The sequence below is a fragment of the Gorilla gorilla genome, chromosome 10 (genome assembly GCF_029281585.2).
Source record: "Gorilla gorilla gorilla isolate KB3781 chromosome 10, NHGRI_mGorGor1-v2.1_pri, whole genome shotgun sequence".
Lineage (NCBI taxonomy): Eukaryota > Metazoa > Chordata > Mammalia > Primates > Hominidae > Gorilla > Gorilla gorilla.
Genome location: NC_073234.2, coordinates 38674363 through 38697342, shown reverse-complemented (window position 1 = coordinate 38697342; position 22980 = coordinate 38674363). Strand labels below are relative to the sequence as shown.

At 45.0% G+C, this 22980-nt stretch overlaps 1 protein-coding gene across 2 annotated transcripts in view; it reads right to left on the bottom strand.

The window, feature by feature from the left end:
- Positions 1-22980, bottom strand: part of PPM1H (protein phosphatase, Mg2+/Mn2+ dependent 1H) — a 293293-nt gene that overhangs the window by 23247 nt on the left and 247066 nt on the right. The window contains exons 8-9 of one of the 2 annotated variants that reach the window (XM_055358103.2): positions 22421-22528; positions 8-5692 (exon numbers count right to left, since the gene is read on the bottom strand). In XM_055358103.2, the coding sequence (XP_055214078.1) occupies positions 5654-5692; positions 22421-22528 (147 nt within the window). In that variant the 3' untranslated portion in view covers positions 8-5653. Of the gene's footprint in view, positions 1-7; positions 5693-22420; positions 22529-22980 lie in introns of those variants that run through there. The other variant, XM_004053493.5, reaches the window with a different exon arrangement.

The following is a 22980-nucleotide window of genomic DNA, read 5'->3' as shown; positions in this document are numbered from 1 at the left end:
GCATATTATTCTCCCTAACAAATTGACTTCTGATTCCCCTTCCCTTTTCCTGCCCAGCCTAGTGGTTTTTCAGATATGCATTGTAGGGTACTTGATTATACAGCGAGCTTTGTGGCCAGGGATAGTCTCCCTTGGAGACTTGCTATATAGACACATGGGGCCTAATACACATTTGTGAATGAGCCTAAGAGGTGGGCTTAGTAATTGACATAGAAGAAATTAATTGAAAATGTAATGCCTGAGGTATAGTCAGAATGATGATTTATAAGTGGATTTTATGCTAGCCAGAAGATCAGCAGTGAGCTTGTTTGCTGTCTTCCTTTGCGTATTCATTCAGCAAACATTTATTAAGGGCCTACCCTGTGCCAAGTGCTATAAATGCAAAGTTAAATATCTGATTTTTCTGCTTCAGAGGAGGTCTCAGTCTGTGGGGGAGATAAAACCAATTCAGGATTCTTAGTAGCTGCTCTACATGTATTTGTCTAGGAGTAAGGAGACATTCTATTTAATGCACTCACTTGAAACCTTTCTTGCATTACCTGCTCTGAGGCCCAAGCAGCCAACTCCTCTCACATAAGGATGGGGCTCTGACACTACCTTCATGTTTCAGGAGCCTCAACTGAGGCTCACAGAAGATACATGCTCACTCTGAACCTCCAAACTATGTCTTTGTCTTGACAGACTTAAGTCTTTCCTCATGTCTAGTACCTTAAATGACTTGGATATTTCAACACCCACCTAAGCTCTGGAAAGAGAATGAGGCAGCCTAGGCAAAACTAGTAAGAATAAAAATCAAGCCTCACTTGGGCTAGGCCACAATTCTATGTCCATCCTACTTCAATGTGGGTTGGGAGGGATAGGGAGGTGTGGGGAGGGATAGGGAGGTGTGGGGAGGGATAGGGAGGTGTGGGGAGGGATAGGGAGGTGTGGGGAGGGATAGGGAGGTGTGGGGAGGGATAGGGAGGTGTGGGGAGGGATAGGGAGGTGTGGGGAGGGATAGGGAGGTGTGGGGAGGGATAGGGAGGTGTGGAGAGGGGTTTGGGGTTTCACTGCTCTTCCCTCCTAATTTGGCAGAATCAGTCCCTGCCTATACCATCTCATGAACTGAGAAGGAAAGCAAGTCAATTTAATCAATCTCCTTCAGCCTCCCTTATTACTCTATTTTCTTTCTTTCTTTCTAAATGAGACGGAGTCTCTCACTGTGTTGCCCAGGCTGGAGTGCAGTGGCGTGATCTCAGCTCACTGCAACCTTTGCCTCCAGGGTTCAAGCGATTCTCCCGCCTCAGCCTCCCAAGTAGCTGGGATTACAGGTGCATGCCACTACACCCAGCTAATTTTTGTATTTTTAGTAGAGATGGGGTTTTACCAGCTGGGTCCCAGCTGGTCTGGAACCCATAGCTTCAAGTGATCCGCCCGCCTCAGCCTCCCAAAGTGCTGGCATGAGCCACCATGCCCAGCCCATTCCTGTATTTTCTAAACGCAAGTCTGAGTGAAAACGATGGGTCAGGGGACATGTCCTATGGCACAGCCATTGTTATGTCACCTCAGATCTAGAGACAATCATATCACCTCAGCCTAGAGACTAAATCTGTTTAGGTCTTTGAAAGCCAAGCCTCCTATGTTTTAGAAAGGTTTGTCCAGGCTAGTGATGCCCTGGCATGGGGCTGGTCCTGTGGGCTGACAGTCTATTCCCAGCAGCAGAACACAACAAAATGTCTACCCACAGGGCCCTGGGTGAATGAGATCAAATGAAAAGCAGCCACCAGGCGCCAGGCCTTTGTGGCCTGTGAACAAGAAGGTAACAATTAGCTAATGGCCCAGCACATGAGCTGCGCCCAAGGGAGGAACACTCAGGAGTATACTGCACTGGTGTTTAACATCTTCTTTCCAAAAGGCATGCTCACTTAAGGCTAAACTTACGTTCCGGAGAAGGCACTCAGCCTTTTAAGCCAAATTAAAGAAAACATGAAAGCTTCAGTTTCCGGCAGACCAGAAAGTCCCAAATGTCAGAATTCTGTCCTCAGGTCACTGACGAATGTGGTCCAATTTTCACTGTATCAGAAACAAGCAACCCTCCTATGCTTTATTTTCCATGGTTCTTCGGTGTGTTAGAGCAGAGCTTCTCAAATATTAATGTGCACAGAAGTCAGCTAGGGATCCTGCTAAAATCCAGATTACAATTCAGTTCTGGGTGGGCTTGAGAGCTGTGGTTCAACTTCCTCCCAGGTGATGCCAATGCTGCAGGTTCACAGACCGGGCCCCGAGTAGCAAGGCCAGAGAGGATTCCTACTGGGCCAGATTTGTACGTACACAAGGGAATCAATGTCTCAGTGGACTTTATGATGACTGTGGAGACTGTTCCTTAGAGTGGGCTGTTGACAGACTGTAAATGTCACCCCTGGGCTCCTAGCTTCAAGTACTGGTTCACTGTGTTGTTACTTTCAGTATACAATAACTTTGAGAGACACTGCTAATAGGAGGCCAAGGCAGGGGGATCACTTGAGGCCAGGAGTTCGTGACCAGCCTGGGCAACATAGTGAGATCCTATCTCTACAAAAATTAAAGAAAACAATGAGACCCTGGGTATGGCAGTGCACGCCTGTCGTCCCAGCTACTTGGGAGGCTGAGGCAGGAGAATTGCTTGAACCCAGGATTTTGAGGCTGTGGTGAGCCTTGACTGTGCCATTACACTCCAGCCTGGGTGACAGTGAGACACAGTCTTTAAAAAAAAAAATAGTGTTTAGGGGATTGATTCCTTTTTTTTTTTTTTTTTTTTTTTGAGACGGAGTTTTGCTCTTGTTGCCCAGGCTGGAGTGCAATGGCACGATCTCGGCTCACTGCAACCTCTGCCTCCCAGGTTCAAGCGATTCTCCTGCTTCAGCCTCCCTAGTAGCTGGGATTACAGGCATGTGCCACCACGCCCGGCTAATTTTGTATTTTTAGTAGAGACGGGGTTTCTCCATGCTGGTCAGGCTGGTCTCGAACTCCCGACCTCAGGTGATCCACCCACCTCGGCCTCCCAAAGTACTGGGATTACAGGCATGAGCCACCGCGCCTGGCCGATTCCTAGCTTCTTATTGGGTTATACCTACAATAAATTTTTGGGATAATTTGAACTCTTTATGATAGACAATATTGAGTCATAAGAGGTGGTGAGATGTGGATGTCCCAATCTTATGCTTGTAGTTAAACAGGAGATTCCATTTGCCTTGCAGCTTCTTCTAAAAGAGAGGGTTCAGGTCTGCAGATAACATCCATTTAATTTCAGAGTCTGCCCTATGAGTAGGGTGCCAAACCCTCTTTAAAGTGCTTCCTGCTGACCCAAGAAATGTGACAGGTTGTGTTATTCAAGCTGAAGTTGTCTTGTCCACACTCAAATGGAAATCTGGCCAACAGAATGGGTGTGGGTTGATACATACACACGTTATAAAATGCTACTCTTCAATTCCATCAATAAATGTAATCTTTCCCTAATTCTACTGTTCCCATTTCTATGCTCGGCTCCCTAATGTAGTTTAATTAGCCAACATGAAAATCCTTCTCAAGACCGTTCTTCATGTAATTTGTATGAAAATAATAAAAAGCTGGTCACAACCCTGGTCTGTGAAGCACTCCCCAATTAACATCTTTTGAGGTTTTTACAACCACCCTCTGTTTCCTGCCCTTTAGCCAATTTCCAAAAATCTTTGCTAACTTTCCACTTACAACTCGTGTCTTATACATTAACCTGTGATGCAGAACATTTTGCAAAAATGTTTTCAGAAGAATTGGACTGCCGCGCAAGTCATCCCACTGTGTGCTTATCCTCCCCAGCAGCAAAGGCTTCAAAGGATTCCACTGGGCTCCGGAGTCCTGACCTTCCCTCCCTGAAGCTGTTGTTGGCCTTACTCAATCGGACCATACCCACATCCTCAAAGTTCCCCTGTTCAATTCCTTAAATAGCTTCTTAATGTTCCTGGAAGCCTCACATCAAACTAATGGGCTCTGAAGCTCCCCAGGACTCAGACATCTGGAAGAGTCTTTGCAGCCCTGGAGGGGACAAGTGTGCTACAGAAACGGCTTTGAAGTGGGACTGGGGGACATGGTCAGACCTTCTAATGGCTCCTTCCCGGGTTCCCATCCACCAAGAAAGGGAGAGAAAAGCCAGACGAATCCTTGAGATTCTTGCAGTTTTTCAGAACAATATAATCTGAGCAGCTGAAAAATGGGACCTGTGTGGACCTGCCTTTCTGCTGCCTTCAGTATGCTTTTATTGCATACTTGCTGTGTGCCAACTCGTTTTCCAGGCACTGGGGACACAGTGAATAAAACTGACAAAGCCTCTCACAACTTCTAAACTAGTAGATGAGACAGACACCCAAATAAATTACAATGTCAGAAGATGACAGATGCTCTGAAGAAAAATCCAGCATGGTAAGGAGAACAATAGAGTCATTTTAGAAGATGAGGTCATGGTGGGCCTCTCTGGGAAGGTACCATCTGAGCGAGTCAATTTCCCATGGGTCCCTTCTTGCACCTCCCCAACCTTCTTTTGGATTCCTGTTACTCAGTGTTAGACTGGTGGTGAAGAAGGGAGGGCTGAGAAAGGTGGGTGTCACTCTCTCCTGCCAAAGCAACCCTAAGGAGGACCAAAGAGAAGCCATCTTTCTTTTCCCTGGTCCTCTGCAGGCACAATCCTTTCACACCCACTAATATAACATTTACCTGTATGCTTCACTGTGGGTAAATCTTTGTCTGTCAGTTTTGTGCGAAACTGTAATCATCGATTTATGGCCCTGTCCTGACACTAGACTGTAAACACCATGAGGGTTGGGACTGTTTTCTTCTTCTTTGTATCTTCAATGCCCAACTTAACACCTGGTTCACTGAATGAATAATCGTCAAAACTGATTGTCCCACAGAGATGAAGCTTTGTGCCTTGTCCTTTAGGTAGAGAGAGTGATACACAGCATCTGATCTACCCTGGAAGACTCTCAAGGCTGATCCTGTCTCAGCAGATTCTGAACCTGGAATATGGCAGAATACTATTGCTTTTGCGAGAGCAACCAGGTGAAGAACAAAAAGTGAATGTGTTCCATCCCCTCATGAGGCTTCTGAAGCTTTCCTTATGATCTGATCACAACAAAGGAGACAGGCAACTGACAAACAGCACACTGGCCCTGAAACACCGCTGCCATCTTTGTTATCAGCCTTTCAGGGCCCACTTTTCTGTCTCTTCTAAAAGATTAGATATTCTCAAACCTAAATGTGTTTAGAATCACTTGGAGTGCTACCTTAACCAAGTTAAGATTCAAAGATCCTACCTGTAAGAGTCTTGATTGTACAGATCTGAGCTGCATACTTCAACAGGACCCCAGGGAATTCTGATGCAAGTGGTGGGGGGGGGAATCTCACCTTGAAAAACTGTAACAGACGATCAACTCCTTAAGGGATAAGGTCCATCTTATCCTACCTGTTTTTGTACCCAGAACAGAGCACTGTGCCTAGCACTCAATTCACAACCGAAGAAAGCATTTCCTTATTGGGTATTTACCCCTGTCCAGCTTACAATGAACACCCAGGGGGTTAGTCATCTTATTGTCCCACCAAAATTCAACTTCTGAAGGCCCAGAAATCCCAATTTGTATTTCCTCTGTGGGTCTAGCAGCATCTTCTATAGTGTAAACCACAGTAGGTCTTCAGGACATACTTGCTGAGGCAAAGCATAAACAGGGGAAGGAGAGAGGAAGAAACAAATTAAACATACAAGATACTTTCAGAAGACCCCCTCATTTCACAGTGATCCAACAGATTTAGTTTGTTAACTGAGACACTTCCAAATCGTCAAACAAATGTAATGTGCTGATATATAACAGAAGTGGCAAACTCTTTCCTTTTCTTCCTTTGTTTTCAGTGGAGCTGCCAATAAACATTCAGTGTGGGGGAGCAGGAATAAGTCTGGGGGCAAACAAGAACCTTGACTAATGTGCTCTGAATGAGCCAAGTGCTGACTGCTCTCACAGAGCCCTCAGCTTCAGAGCACTTAGAGATGTCCTTAATGTCAACATTGGGCACTTATTTTACACAGGAGCCTGTGACAAGCAACTCTTTAATACAGCACCTCCACTTAGTGCTCGGCTGCAGGCTGCTGTTTCAGCGTTTGTGTAATACTTGCTCCCATCTTTGCCTTATTACTGATGATATTTTGGTGGCATGTTAGGAGGGCTCATACACCTATAAGCTGACTCTGGCTTCTTAAAGCTACTTTTAAAAAGAATCCATCAATTCTTCCATTTGCCAAATCTCTGCCGCTTCTCTAGGATGCCCTCACAGCTTTTGTGTCTTGATCAGTTCAGCAGATTCTCCAAACTGGTTTTTCCCTTTTAAGTACTCAATGTAGGACAATGAGCTCCTGCAGCTCAGGACTGGCTTTGTGGAAGAGAAAGAGTTTTGCCCTTGTTATCAGAAGCCTTGCTTCAGGTCTCTGCTTCTAACAAGCTTTGTGACTTGAGAAGAGCCACTCTTTTTTTTTTTTTGAGACAGGGTCTTGCTGTGTCGCCCAGGCTGGAGTGCTGTGGCACAATTCTGGCTCACTGCAGCCTCAACCTGCCACACTCAAGCAACCCTCCCATCTCAGCCTTCCAAGTAGCTGGGACTACAGGCGCACACCACCTATACTTTTTTACTTTTTGTAGAGACGAGTTTCATCATATTTCTCAGGCTGATCTCAAACTCCTGAGCTCAAGAGATCTGCCCACCTTGGCTGTCCAAAGTGCTGGAATTACACGTACACACCACTGCACCTGGCCTAGCGCTCAATTTTCCTATCTCTGAAATCATTTTTCAAACACTGAAAAACACAAGAAAAAGGAAATATTATAACAACTGCTCTACTTCTCTCACAAAGCTGTAATTAAGATCAAATAATGTGGAAGGGAACTGCCAATTTTAATTCTTTTACGGCACTGATCTCAGGGCAACCACATCTGAATATTGTCTAGTTGGTAGAAGGAAAGGATTAAGAGTGGGCTCAGGGAAACTGGGATTCAATTCCCAAAGTCTCGTTTAAAACAGCAGTGACTGGAGCTCTCAATAGTGTTTCCTGGCAGAAATAGCCAAGGTGGTTCCCAAGGTAAAGGCTGCCAACAGTTGGTGGGAAATAAAGAGATGAAATCTTGTCCCCTCTATTTCATGTGTCCAACCTAACAGCTCAACCTATGGATCTTTGAATATGACACTTATGACAAGAAGAAAATAAAACACCAACACACTTCCTGCAGCCCTATAAACCAAGTAGATCATTTCAAGATTGGCATTCCAGCAGGCCACCAAGACTATACCCAAATTCTCTGTAGTATTCTATCTACTTTACTTGATGTCATGAAACAAACACTGAATTTGGTGGCAGAAGACTTGGGTTTGAAACCCACCTCTGCATTAGGCAAAATCACTTTATTCATTCAGTTTCAAAGCTTACAGACCATCTGCTGGGAACACCAAAGGTAAATGGGGTACTGATTCCTTGGATGGACGAGCTGGACATCGTATGCCTTACATGAAGAGGAAGCTGCAGGGGCCAAAGCCTGGGGATGTGAGAAAGGGCTGGTGTGTTTGGGCAGCTTTACCTCGCTTGGTTTGGCTATGGTACTGGATGTCCCCTGGGGAGTGGGGAGGGTGAGGCTGGACTTCTCCAATCTCCCCTGTCTCTGTTTGTGAAATGAGAGGTTAGGCCTAGGTGGCCACTGGGGCTGCTCATGGCTCCAACATCCTCTGACTCTCCTCACAGCATCAGGCCTTGATGTAACTGATCACAGGACTTCAGAACATTGGGCTGCAAGTGAATCCAGTGACACTGAAGTGTTAGAAATATGTTGGCTGCTCATACTATTGCAAAAGGAGCTGTTTTGGCTGCAGGTATAAATTTATACTTGAAATATGCCACAGATATTCTTGAGAGTTTGTTTTTTGGAGTCTACAGACCAAACATTTGACTTTGGAGGGTAGATACGATACAATAGCTCAAAAAGTTTCTTTCTAAACCAGCTAAAATATGAGGTATTGTGCAGAGAGCCTGAAGGTATAACCAATGCCTAGCTGCTATTGAATAAACATTCCATTTTTTAACACACAAGGCCTGGCACGTTACAATTCTCTGGGTTTCCAATGGTTTGTTCACCACTAGATCCAAAGGACCACTGAATGAATTAGTGAATGGATGGGCTTCAACATAGCTCAATAATTATTTGAAGAATAAGTCTATCTTCACAAAAATGCCCATTTGCAAAGATAAGCATCAGAAGAAATCCCAGCCTGTGAATGCAAACATGAGGGTGCAGAACAGATGAACCAAGTTGCCTCAAGTCCACCCAGAAGGCAGGTGAGGCAGAGAGTGACCATACATCCCTGTTTACTCCAATAGTTTTGATTTGTGCCTGTTTTTCCAGCATAATTATTAATAGTGTCCCCTTTGATTCTTGAAAATTCCTGGTTGAGGGGTTAAGATGGTCACCTGACAAATAATAAAATGACTGCTACTTCTGGCCATTGGGACTGAAAGAATCAGTGTCACTACTTCACAGGACTCTTCACCACAGCAGGTTTTCAGAGATCTCAAGAGCAAGTGAGCAAGCTATTATGCATGCTGCCTTAGAAGGGGAGATACAATCACCACGGGTAAACTGTGGGATATTTGCTGTGTGACAAAGTCAATCCCGCTGATTGCAGTTGTTCTGGTAGCAAGAAGCCCAGAACATAGCTGTTCAAGTGCAGGATGAGGTATATCATATCCTTAACCCACCAGCCTGGCATGAGCCACATGCATTGTGAGTCTGGGGTTTTTACAGGCTTCAGAAGGGAGGAAGTGCATGCTGATTGGTTCATGGGTGGCCATGAGTGGGCCAGAAAAGCACCATAAGCTCTCATTCCAGGCCGTGGACTCCACCTGGAACTGACAGCGTGGCTTCCATGCTTCAAGTCATCCCTGGCTTGAAGGTGCTGCTTCACACAACCTGAGACTACAATATGGACGCATCACAAACCCATTTTAGGATTGTAAAGCAAGTTCCTGCAGCACAGTGAAGAACAGCTTATTGATGGCAGTAGCAGCCTGTCTGGAGCAGCTGCTGCAAAGATGCTGGCTGTAGCAGGGGTGGCACAGCCAGTGTTGTGTGCTCCATGGAGCTGGTGGGAGCTGGGAACAGGTGGGAGCTCCCAAGTTGGTGGGACAGGAGCCCTGTCCTCCTGGGTGCAGGTGCAGCCACCCAACCATGGCCGCAGACCCAGGCATCCCTATGCTCTTGGGTGTCTTGGAAGTCCCCCTGCCCCTGCAGGCTTGGAAGTGTCTGTTCCTGCTGCCTGGCCTCTCTCAGCTCCCAGTGCCTACTCCAGTGTGGAGCAAAGTTGTCGCTGAGCCTGGTCACTGTCGTGACCCGACTGGGTGTGTGGGGGCTTGGGGCAGCACTGACATGCCAGCTCCCTGCCATCTCAGCCACCTCTGGACTTTGGTCGCCACTGAGCATGGGAGGGAGGCCAAGGGGAAGGGCTGAGGGTGGCTCAAGGTGGGCCTGCAGGCACCTCTTGATGTAGACAGCCAGGGTGTCGTGGATGACATGTTGATGGCAGCAGGAAGCACACAGGTTCCTGCGGGGAAAGGGGCAGGTCCCCGGTAAAGCAGCATCTTCAAGCCAAGGATGACTTGAAGCATGGGAGCCAGGCTGTCAGTTCCAGGTGGAGTCCACAGCCTGGAGTGAGAGCTTATGGTGCTTTTCTGGCCCACTCATGGCCACCCATGAACCAATCAGCATGCACTTCCTCCCTTCTGAAGCCTGTAAAAACCCCAGACTCAGCCAGACTCACAGAGACAATGGGACAACCTGCCTGCAGATAGGAGCTACCCATTTTGGGTCTCCTCTCCACTGAGGGCTGCACTCATCAGGATGACCTGCCTGTGGAAAGAAGCTACCTACTTCAGATCTCCTGAGCACTGTACTATCACTCAATAAAGCACCTCTTCACCTTGCTCACCCTCCAGTTGCCCATGTACCTCATTCTTCCTGGATGTGGGACAAGAACTCAGGACCCACTGAATGGCGGGACTGAAAGAGTTGTAACACAAACAGCACTGAAACACGCCTCCCTCTTGCCACACTGCAGGCAATGAGGAGGACAGAAGAGAGGAGGAAAGAGCCATGGCCCTTCGGGGAACCCAGACTTAGGAGCTCCCTGAGCCAGGGTTGTGATGCCCTCTTTGGGGCTCTACAGTTCCTGGTGCCTCCAAGTTTTCAGACACCACCATGTTCCCCAGTGCCCACAGTGGAAGCCGCTGTGGTATGCCTGGTTCAGCAGTGCTGGGGTGCCACAGGTGGTATGTCTGGATGTGTGTAGTGGCCGAACCCTGTACTTGCTTACTCGCTCACACACCCCTCACTGCTGTGTGCCTGGCTCACTCTTGGCAGGCATGGGGTCTGGGCCAGTAGCAAAAGCTGAGCGCAGCCTGCCAGGCTGAGTGGGCAGAACAGGCCCAGCGGGCCCGAGCAAAACTTGGGCAAAGATGCCACCAGCCACAGTGGTTTCCGGCTGGTGAAGCAACATGGTAAGGATCCTGTGACATTATCTGTTTCTCAAACAGTGGTCTTTGGATCACTTACTTCAGAATTATCCAAAATGTAAAAATGTTTAGAACTCATCCCAGATCTAGTGATTCAGATTTTCAGGAAGTGGATTCCAGGGATTTGCAGTTTTTCTTTTTCAAAGACAGGGTCTTGCTCTGTTGCCCAGGCTGTGGTGATAATTGTGCACTGGTGCAATTTCTCACCACAGCCTTCACCTCCCAGGCTCAAGCAATCGATCCTCCCACCTCAGCCTCCCAAGTAGCTGGTACTACAGGTGCACACTACCATGCCTGGCTAAGTTTTGTGTTGTTTTTAGAGACAGGGTCTCACTATGTTGCCTATGCTGGCCTCAAACTCCTGAGCTCAAGCCAACCTCCTGCCTTGGTCTCCCAAAGTGCTAGAATTACAGGCATGAGTCACCATGCCCAGGATTTGCATTTTTGAAACCAACTTCTAAACATTCTTATATGCATTAATGCAATAAATATAAAAAAGATATAGCATATTTAGCTGAAACATCCAAATGAAATTATTATTTTTCAGGAGGGGATCAGAGGGCAACAATCTCCAATAAGAGGAAATGTTTGACACATACAGGTTGGTTTCTGTTGTGTGACCATGAATTATTGTGAGTTGCTAAGTTAGTTTTTTGGTGTGTGTCAGAGTAAATCTCAAGTTTTATTCAAATAGCTGGTTGGCAAATCTCAAGTCATTGGCCAAATGAGAACAAGCCATGTAAATGACACACAGATGCACACAACTGATTTTTATAGCCAGACCTGAGAGTTAGAGATGGAGATGGACAGGCCACATCATGAAGTCTCTCCCATGTAAGGTGAGAATATACCAGATTCAAAGAAAGTAGCTTCTGCATACTTTTTTTTTTTTCTTTTTGAGACAGAGTCTTACTCTGTTGCTCAGGCTGTAGTGCAATGGCGTGATCTCAGCTCACTGCAGCCTCTGTCTCCTGGGTTCAAGAGATTCTCGTGCCTTAGCCTCCCAAACAGCTGGGATTACAGGCATGCACCACCATGCCTAATTTTTGTATTTTTAGTAGAGACAGGGTTTCACCATGTTGGCCAGGCTGGTCTTGAACTCCTGGCCTCAAGTGATCTGCCCGCCTCAGCCTCCCAAAGTTCTGTGATTACAGGCAGCAGCTACCACACCCAGCCCGTATATACTCTTTGTTTTTTGAGACAGAGTCTCGCTCTCTCGCCAGGCTGGAATGCAGTGGTGAGATCTCGGCTCACTGCAACCTCTGCCTCGTGGGTTCAAGTGATTCTCCTGCCTCAGCCTCCCAAGTAGCTGGGACTACAGGCACACGCCACCATGCCCAGCTAATGTTTGTATTTTTAGTAAAGATGGGGTTTCACCATGTTGGCCAGGATGGTCTTGATCTCTTGCCCTCGTGATCTGCCCGCCTCAGCCTCCCAAAGTGCTGGGATTACAGGCGTGAGCCACCATGCCTGGCCACCTGTATATTCTTAATGTGATTTCATCCCCAAAAATATTCAAAGTGGTGGTGGTGGTGGGGGGAGGCAAATCGCCCCCAAGGGTGTGCCATGCTAATTGAGAACACAGAAGTATGAGATATTACAGATATGCAGGACTGGAGAGTGGATCAAGAAAGCTGTCAAATATGAATGCTTTAGCCTAACAAAGTATCCTTAGAACTCCTCATTTTCCCTTTTTGCAGGGGGATACATGTTTTGTGAGGTCTGAGGTTTATGAAATTTTGGGGGCTCTCCTTAAGAATGCAAAAGTAATTATGAATACAAATTTAGATACTAATGAATGTTTATTAATGAGAAAAAAATTACAACATATTACTGGAACCCTGGAAGCTGAGGTCCCTTTCCTTTGAGAAATGTTTACATAAATGTTTCCTGATTGCAACCTGGCTTCTCCTCTTCATCTGGAACAGCCTGTCTACATTTTCCGGCAACAATCAGAACTCACAGGGTCTGATCTGAGCGCAGGTCCCCAGTACTTAAGTTTAATTAGCTTCTTTGTAAATAAGCCTTTACACTGCAAAGTAGATTTCCTTTCTTAATTAGCTAAACAGCTAACTCATCAACTTATATTACTTAGTCCTGGAAAGACAGATGATTATTACTTTCACCCTCAAGATTGCACAGCAGGGAGGGCAATTCTACAGGAAGGCTGTGATAGAGTGTCTGTCTCCAGGATGACTGCCATCAATTCCTTCCCTCCCTGTACAAGCATGTTATTCTTCACATCAAGAGGTGGATCCAATTCCCCTAACTTCAAACATGGACTGGCCTTAGAGATTTCCTTGACCAACAGAATGTGACAGTGATGATGTTCTGGGACTTCTTAGGCTAGGTTTTAAGAAGCCTTGCTGATTCTGCCTGGGACTATTTTCATTTCTCCCTTTCTCTCTTTCTTTCTCCCTTTCTCTCTCTCTCTCTTTCTCTTTCCCTCTTTCCTCTTTCCCCCTCCCCTCCCTCCCTTCCTTCCTTTACTTCCTTCCTCTCTCTTTCTTTCTGTTTCTTTTTCTTTCATTCAAGATGGGGTATCACTGTGTTGTTCAGGCTGGCCTTGAGCTCCTGGGCTCAGGCAATCCTCCTACCTCAGCCTCCAGGTAGCTGGGACTATAGCTACGTGCCACCATGCCTATCTGGGATTCTTATACCTCCCATTCTTAGAATATTTCCTCTCAGAATCCAGCTGCTATGTTCTGGGAAGTCAAAACCACCTGGAGAGGCATGCATTGCTGCCTCAGCTAAACTCCCAGTTGACAGCCAACATTAACACGTGAGAAAGCCATCTTGGACCTCCAGCCCAGACAGGTCTTCAGACAACCCCAGCCCCAACTCACATCTGACTTTGGCCATGTGAGAGGTCCTAAGGAAGAGCCACCCAGCTGAACCTAGTCAACCAACAGAACTATGAAAGAGAATCAGAAATTGTTCTGCAAAGCCTCTAAGTTTTGGAGGAGGTTTGTTTTGTAATCAAAAAAGGCACAGAGGAATTGTGTTGGGATATAACTCTTGTATGCCCTCTATCCCAATAAGACTGGAAAGATGAAACATGGGACATTGAACTCCCTGGAGTTATTTCTCTGGTCCCTCTTTGTCTGTAAGTGGTGCTTGTTCCCTCTGCTCCTGTCCTCCAGCAGGTAAATACTAGGAAGACCCTCCCACTCTGGGATTGGGAGATGAGAGCCCACAGCTATTCCATGGATTTGATGTGGGGGCTAGAGGAGAGGAATGAGAACTCCATTTTGGTCTCAAATCCAAACCTTAACCAAACCGATCTAACTTTATACTAGTTATTAGTTATAAAGTTATTTTGACCCCAGACTCCAGCGTCTATTTTTTTAATTGGTTCAGAAAACTTACAGCAAAAAAGGCATATTTTTTCCTCTTTAGACCTCAACAAGTACCACCATTCTTCCTTTCACATAGTCTGGAAAGCGAAGTCTTGTTTTTTAAATTTTACTTGGCTTCATCCTCTAAATCCAGTCTGCCTCATTATGCCACCTTTTAGTTTCCACGGTCCCTTCCCCAGTTCAGCTCCTCACTGCCACAGTCTCAGTCCTGCAATGACTGCCCTGTCTGCAGCTCCCCCGTCTCCCATGGTTACGGCTAAGATACTCCTCTTGCTGAAGACCTTATCTACTGCCTTAGGTCCAGTTCAAGGACCTCTGGGGTAGTAGCTTTATTAGAGCTAACAGCCCTTCTAGCTAATGTTTCAAACTCAAATGACCCCATAAGGCAAATTTTATTTCACACTAGACGATTTCTTCCTTTTTTTTTTTAAAAAAATTGTCCTATCTCTTTTTCTTTAGATGATATACTTCTCCCTCCTATATCCAAATCCCCTAGTCCCTTAGAAAGCAGGAAACACATGCTTTATGGCTCATCGTTCTTTGGCTAACCATCTAACTAGCCACAAATTTGAATTCCTTGAAGATATGTTCCCCAGTGCTCTACTCAGTAAACACCACCGGACTCATGATACCTATGGAAAGAACCACTGAAATTTTGTGGTTGTAATGGAGTAGGAAGAAGAGCTAGGAACTAATATTTATTATGCCAGGTTTTTTGTTAAGTACTTCATATGTCATTCAGTTTTTTCCTTGGTTTCCTTAGTATAACAACTCTATTGTCCTCTTTTTCACCAAACAGGAACCTGAGATCCAGGGAAGTACTTTTTCGAGGTCACTTAGCAAGTGCAACGATAGAGCTTGAAGTCAAGATTGATTACCAGTCTAAGTTTTTAACCACCGTATTATATGGCCTCCAGGTTTTTTTGAGGGGTCCAGGAAATTCTTAAAAACAAATTTTTCTTCCTCTTCCAAATAGAATTACTGTTACCATTTTTTAAAACTTCAAGACTTTCGGCTATGCATATATGCTTTTTTTCTGCATATCATCACACTCTTTGTATGAACAATCATGTTCTGCTTCACTTCAGATGGCACAGCCATTTTCCCATGTCAGTACGCACCAATATTGTTTCTTATGAATGGGCCAGACTGTAGAAAGCACAAAATACAACAAAATATGTTCTTTCTCCAAATGGGATTTTGGCTTGGGCACGAAAAGTCACCCAGAATCAGAAGATTATAAATGTTAAGATGTAAACATGTTAAATATTATTCATGTTTTCATGGGAGAAAATGGGGGAATCCCAAAAAAAGTAGGAATTCTAAGAGACAAGGTCTCACTCTGTCACCAAGGCTCGAAAGCACTGGTGTGATCATAGCTCAAGGCAGCCTTGAACTCCTGGGCTCAAGTGATTCTCTGGCCTCTCAGTCTCCCGAGTAGCTGAGATTACAGGTGTGTACCACTATGCCCAGATAATTTTTAAACTTTTTGTAGAGACAGGGTTTCATTATATTGTCCAAGCTGGTCTTGAACTCCTAGGCTCAGGTGATCCTCCCACTTCAGCCTCCCAAAGCATTGAGATGATAGGCGTGAGTCACTGTGCCTGGCCTTCATTCTCTCTCTTTTTCATGGGGAGGGGTGGTGGGAAACAGGGTCTTTCTCTGTCGCCCAGGCTGGGGTGCAGTGGCACAATCATGGCTCACTGCAGCCTCAACCTTCCAGGCTCAAGTGATCCTCCCACCTCAGTATCCCCAGTAGCTGAGACTATAGGCAGGTACCACTAATTTATTATTTATAAATTTATTATTTATAGATACTACATTTGGGAGAGTTTATTATTTATTATTATTATTATTATTATTATTATTTTTGTAGAGACAAGGTTTTCTCCATGTTGTCCAGGTTGGTCTTGAACTCCTGGGTTCAAATGATCTTCTCGCCTTGGCCTCCCAAAGTGCTGGGATTACAGGTGTGATCCACTGTGCCTGGCCCATTCTCTATTAATATGAAAGTGAATACAAGGAATCTTTAAGTGTGAAGACTTCCAGAAGCTGGTGGGGAAGGAAGACTAATATTTACTATCTCTGACCACGTACCACATCTTGTTCTCACTGATGCTCTCATTTCACTGATGTTCTCATTTGCTTTTCCTAACAACTTGTCAACATAGGGATTTTTACCCCACCTTAAGGAAGAGAAAAGACAGGCTGTGATTGCTTGTGCAGTCCTCTGGTAACACTGGTGCTGGGTTGGAATTCAGATACTACAGTCTAAGGTCTTTGTTCTTTTAAAGAAGGCTGTTTCAGATAAAAGAAAAAGAAAATCTAGATTTTAGAAAATGGAGAGTGAGCTAAATAAGTGATCTGGAGTTATAAAAAATAGCTGATAGGAATCTTGATAACCAAGGAAAGGAAAAATGAAGCAGAAATAAAATTGGGCCCCTGTGGTTCAGTCTAGCAGGGGCGGAAAGGGGGCTTGCTGAGCTGAGGAGGGAGCTGGCTCCGCAAACTGGCCCCAAATAGAGAAGGCCTTGTTTCTCCAAGAGCCCAAAATGGGGCTAAAGGCAACAGCACAGTCTTTGAGTGGAGGCTGGAAAGAAGGGTGAAATTAAGAAGAATCCTAGCTCTACGGAGGGCCTGTCACTGGCCAAGAAGGGATGTGGCACAGAGAACATCTGGAGTTTTGGGCTGCCAGCCTGTGCTGGGCTGTCTGAGTTACAGAACAGGAGATGTGTGCTGGACTGGGAGTGGGAGAATTGCTGAGAAAGAAGAATGTGAGGAGAGCCTGGGCTCCAGTGCGTTTGAGTTAACAAATCCTTTCCTTCTCCACTGAACTCTTTCAGGACAGTATAAAAAAGTTTAATGGCAAACTTCACTAAGCAAGAGGATGGGGGACCTGGCTGGGAACATTTTCCTTATGCTGGGGGAGAGGCTGCACTCTATGCTGTTAGGCAGAAAAAACCAGGTACTGTAGGCTAGAGGGGAGTCAAAACATCCCCTACACTCAACCCACACCTCCAGAGAACAGGCCGGTGCTTGACTGGTGGTGAGGGCCTCTCTTGGAATTCAGTTCTTGGCCAGAAACCCCTGCCTTAGACTGGGGAAGGTTTGAGAGAAGCTCAGCAAACCTGGCGGCTGCTCTTTGGGTTTGGCAAACTCGAGATTTTTCCAGCGCCTTGTGTTCAGCGAAACTGAAAACGTGTTTGGCTAGAAACCCTTCACTAATTTTTAAACCCCTGTGAGTTTTTTTTTTTTTTAACATAAATTTGATCCACATGTTTTTGATTTATTTCTATTTAACTCATCAAATCGAATTAGGAGCCACAATGATGAATGGGAACAATGCTGATTTCCAAGAAGATTTTTGAGCCCTTTTTCTCAGAATTCAAACACATTCCACCCCCAGCCCCCTACAACTGTTAAAACTACCAGACTGAGCTGGGTTTGAAATTTAGAACCCAAATGTGAAATAAAGATCCACGCCTGGCAAAGACAGAACATAGCAGGGGAATGTTCTTAGGGAGTCACAGAAAGAAGGTGGGCCCAGGATGGGATAATGAGAGAGGAAGTGGGTCAGTTATTCTTCCTTAGGTGGTTTCAGTATCTTAATCGAGCTTTCTAGGCTCCCAACAGAGGCCACTTCTCATGGGAATGCTTTTGTCACTACCACCCAGGGAAAGGGGGTTGGTTCCTGCTCCAAAAATTGTGGACAGGGGGTTCCTTGTACCTATTTTTTTCCCCTTGTGTTCTCCTCCATAGTAGCCAATTCAAGCTGCTCTTCCGCTTCCCTTCTAACAGTTCCACCCCCTCCCCCCACCACCCCTTGCTGGCTCTGGTGGAGGCCTCTCCATCTGGAAACATTTAACATGTACAACAATTTTAATCTTGTGCAAGAGAATCTTAGACGCACTACATACCCATTAAGCTAAATTATAGGTGCACAGTGTTACTTTGCACAGTTCTGTCTGGTCTCGGTTTGCACACACAACAAAGGCCATTACTGTCTTTCCCAATTACCCTTTCTACTCTACCATCATTTTCCACAACTTCAATCTGAGGCCAATAGTATTTCTCTGGGAAACTCTGGCCCCCAAGGTCCCAAGACAAAGTTGCTCTCTTAGGTTTAAGACAAATGCACCCTCATCAGAGCCCCTTGAACCAGTACTTGGTAGGTCCCTAAACACTGACCAAATAAATTTCCTTGACTTTGGCTTCTCTCCCCTACAGACCCTGATCTAATTAAATAGACCTGGGTACAAGTACCAGCTTGCTACTTATTAACTGTATAACTTTGGGGGTTATTTTACTTTCCTTGGTTCCAATTTCCCAATCTGTAAATTGGGTATAATAACTATACTTACCTCACAGTGTTGTTGTGAAGATTAAATGAGATGTGTCCTGTAAAAACCTTAATTTGTTGCATGGAGATAGGGAGGTGTTGGTCAAGGGACACCAAGTTTCAGTTAAACAGGAGGAATAAGTTTTAGAGATCTATTGCATGGCATCATGACCACAGTTAATAATAATGTATATTTTTAAATTGTTAAGAGTAGATTTTAAAAGTTCTCACCACAAAAAATGATAAGTATATGAAGTGATGAATATGTTAATTAGCTTAGTCATTCCATAATGTAAACATATATCAAAACATTACACTATATCCCATCGATATACATAATTATTTGTCAATTAAAAATAAACTTGGTATGTTGTCTCACCCAGACTAAGTAGTTAATAACAATTAGTTTTATTATTATTGAAACTGCCACACTTTATTCAACTCTAGAACTTTTCTAAGAGCATTTAAATTTTTGCAGAGGTTGACAGTTTCATTCTAAATCCTCTCCACTCCCACGAATGCTGAAGTGACCAACTCAGTGTCCTACAAACCAGTATCATTCAGCGAGGTGACATAAGGTTTCTCACCAACCGCCTGGGATTCTTACTGAGTTCTCAGGGACTCTTCCATGCAGGCCCAAGTTTTAAACCTACAGTCCCTTCCTGAGATCTGCAGTAGCAGAGAGATTGGAAGATCTAAAATCTAATGCATACAGAGCACTCTCCAAGCCAAGTGGAGCTGCTGCTTCTCATTTTATATAAAAAGTAAATGTGAGAAAGGGAGGTGGAGAAGGAGGTTTTTACTTTGCTTTAAGGAGCAAAATCAAGACCTTTACGGATGCTTTTTGGAAAGTAGAAAGGTGAAGGCAACATTTAAGTTATCTGACAAATGCCTCTCTTGTAAGGGGGAGAATAGAAAAGTCCATGAGTCCAGTTACAAGCCCTGTGCTCAGTGGCATTCAAAAACAGAGCTGGAGGTCCGACATTTATTGCTCTTCTCTGGTGAGAAGTAGTTTTAGCAGTAATTCACGGATCCTGATGTTGGGAACGAATCCACCAGCTTCTAGGGGGGACTTTGGACACCTAATGTAGTCATGGTCTTCATTATGCAGAACTGCTATGAGGACTCAAGAGAGAACACTTGCAGAATTTTGACAAATGGTAATTATTATTTCTACCGAGCTGACCTCACTTGAAATCCTGGGTGATACCAGGAAATGTGTGTATCTTCCATGCCCAACATTTACTAGAGTTTTCTCTTTCAGTGGCTTCTTAGTCTCTTTTATCTACATGTACTATGCATGCCAGCCCAGCTCTAAAAAACCCTAAGGAAACCACTCCCTGCTCACAACTCTGCCAAAGTGGTGGGTCTAGGTGACTGTTTGTGCCCATAAAGGGTACTGAAGTGGACATACAATCTGAAGGGACAAATACACAGGCTGGGAAGTCACTTTAGTCTGATATAAAAGGTGAACTGAGCCAACCAGACTCCTCTCTGGAAATGTGGAATTGGGAGAGTGAGAAACTGGGCTGATTGGTAGCAGAGCCATAAAGAATGTGGTTGGCCACATCAGTGGCAGAACTCCATGTGAGGGCTGAGAGCTTTCTGCTGTGGAGGCTTTGCAGGGCTGCCTTGATTTCAAAACCACGTTCCCATAAAGCCTGGCTGTTCAATCATTCTGCTCATGGACACCATAAATATCTCTTCTAATATTATTACTATTGTTTTTTTGAGTCAGCGTCTCACTCTGCCGCCCAGGCTGGAGTGTCATGGCACAATCATGGCTCACTGCAACTTCGAGCTCCTGGGCTCAAGCAATCCTCTCACCTCAGCCTTCTGAGTAGCTGGGGCAGGCATGTGCCACCACATCCAACTAATTTTTTACTTTTTATAGGAACAAGGGTCCTGCTATGTTGCCCATGCTGGTCTCAAGCGATCCTCCTGCCTTAGCCGCCCAAAGTGCTGGGATTACAGGTATGAGCCACCATAGCCGGCCTTCTTGCAGTACTTTTTTTTTTTTTTTTTTGAGTTAGCTCTAGTAAGTTTCTGTTTCCTCTGACCAAAATAGTCTTTGTTAAAACAGCACCTGCTCTTGGGAAGTACACGCAAATAGAGTTATGTCTAAATGTTCTGAGCATTTCCAGTCCAAGGAATTATTTTAATGCTTAATTACAGGCAAGCCGCAGTGGCTGATGCCTGCAATCCCAGCACTTTGGGAGGCCGAGGCAGGTGGATCACTATAGCTCAGGAGTTCAACACCAGCCTGGCCAACATGGTGAAACCCTGTCTCCACTAAAAATACAAAAATTAGCCAGGCATGGTGGTGCCCACCTGTAATCCCAGCTACTTGGGAGGCTGAGGCAGGAGAACCACTTGAATCTGGGAGGTGGAGGGTGCAGTGAGCCAACATTGCACCACTGCACTCCAGCCTGGGCAACAGAGTGAGACTCTATCTCAAAAAAAAAAAAAAAGAAACAAAAAACCTTAATTACACATTGTAGTAAATGCTATTGGTTCCTGACTTATGCCTTCCTGATTTCCTTCTTCTATCAAAATTGGGAGAGTTACAACTCTTGCTCTCCCAAACTCCCTTGCAGCTAGAAGGTCATGTAACACAGTTCTGGCCAATGAGAGGCAAGTGAATATCTGTTGGGACAGAGGCTGCCCCTCCTTTCCATCTTTGTATAGAAATGTCAGGCTTGGACCTACTGCCACCACCTTGTAACCATGAAGGGAAAGTCAAAGAAATGCAGAGACGCTACAGCCCTGACACAATGGAGGTGCTGAACCAACGCCAGCAGCCACCAGATTTCAGCCTTCTTCCTGGGTGAGAAAAATTTACCTTTAAACTCTTAGGCTGTTGCAAAAGTAATTAAAAATGGCAAAAACTGTAATTACTTTTGCACCAACCTAATACTATCAGTTAGACTTTTCCATAATATGGAAGCAAAAAAATTTCTAAATGATATATCCAGAAAGTCAACATAGAAATTGATACTGTTTCCTATATGGTAAGACACATGTTTTTTTTAAACCAAATATATGACCAACTTGTTTGTAAATTAACTTCTCTAAACATCAGCTGAATGACAGAAGCTCTTCAGGTAATTAGTCTAACGAGGGGATAAGGTATATATAAATAACTATGATCAGGCCGGGTGTGGTAGCTCACGCCTATAATCTCAGCACTTAGGGAGGCTGAGACGGGTGGATCACTTGAGGTCAGGAGTTCAACACCAGCCTAACCAACATAGAGAAACCCTGTCTCTACTAAAAATACAAAAATTAGCTGGGTATGGTGGTGTGTGCCTGTAGTCCCAGCTACTCGGGAGGCTGAGACAGGAGAATCACTTGAGCCCAGGAGACAGAAGTTGCAGTTAGCAGATATCATGCCACTACACTCCAGCCTGGGCGACAGAGCGAGACTTTGTCTCAAAATACAAAACAAAACAAAACAACTGTGACCGAAGGCAGACAGTGAAAACACTGTAAGTGGAAGGTGCTCTATGTATATCCCAAGTAGGGAGAGACATTACTTCTGGTTGGGCAAGGAAGAAATCAGGGAAATCTCCATAAAAAAGCATCTAAGCTGAACTCCAGAGAAAAAAAGAATTTGGATGTTTGGAGCTGGGGAGAAAGGGCATTCTTGGCAAAAGGAATAGTTTAAGCAAATATGGGAAACCTAAGGTCATGTAAGGGAAACAGCAAGTTCATTTTGGCTGGTGCAGGAGAACAAAGATCAGAGAAGTCCAGACCAAATTATAATAAGCCTTGAACACCAAGTGAATGGGAGTCTGAGCTTTACTCTCCATGCCTGGGCCGCCATTGAAGGTTTCTGAGCAATTAGGAGTCAGTTTTTAAGGAAAATTTACCTGACTGCAATAAGTAGCATGGATTGGCAGACTTAGAAAATGTCAGGAGGAGGCTGTGCAGCCATCTGGGTAAGAGGTGATGAAGGTGTGAACCAGAAGAGTCAAAGTGAGAATGGAGTGGGAAAAACACACAGACGTGAGAGATACAGTGGAAGTACATATAACACAAGTTGGCTACTGTCTGGATATGGGGTGTGAGTCACAGGAGGAATAACGCCGAAAATGTTTTATTGCACAAAATATAAACAAAAACCTCATGCGGTACCTCTGGAGCTGAAGACAGGAATGGTTTAATGTAGATGTTGGAGTCATGCACCTTCAGGTCATGGTCCCCAAGTCCCCTGGTCACTCCAATAGTTGCCATTACCCGGGCCTAGGAGTATAAGCAGAGGGTCATCAGAAACATGCACACAGTGAAAGCATCCCATCCCAGTGCAGCTGCCTGGGCTAGGAACAACCAAACAATTTTCCAGTTCCTCCTGCCCAGATATGTTTCCAGGCCCCTTGCTGCTAACATATGTGGATAGCTCTTACCAAGAAAGGGCTCCCCAAAATCACTTCTGTATTTGAGGAGTGCTTTTTCTATCCATTATCTTAAGCTTGACAGATTGCTGCTGTTTCTTTTCAGCTTTCTTTTTTTGGAGACTGGAAGGAAGGATGTCCAATAAACTAACTCCAATGCATGCGTGATGTCTACAGCTACAGAAATCAGTTCATATCAAACCCAATAGGATCGATCCATCCATCCATCCATCCATCCATCCATCCATCCATCCATCCACCCATCCATCCATCCATCCACTCACCCATCCACACACCCACCCA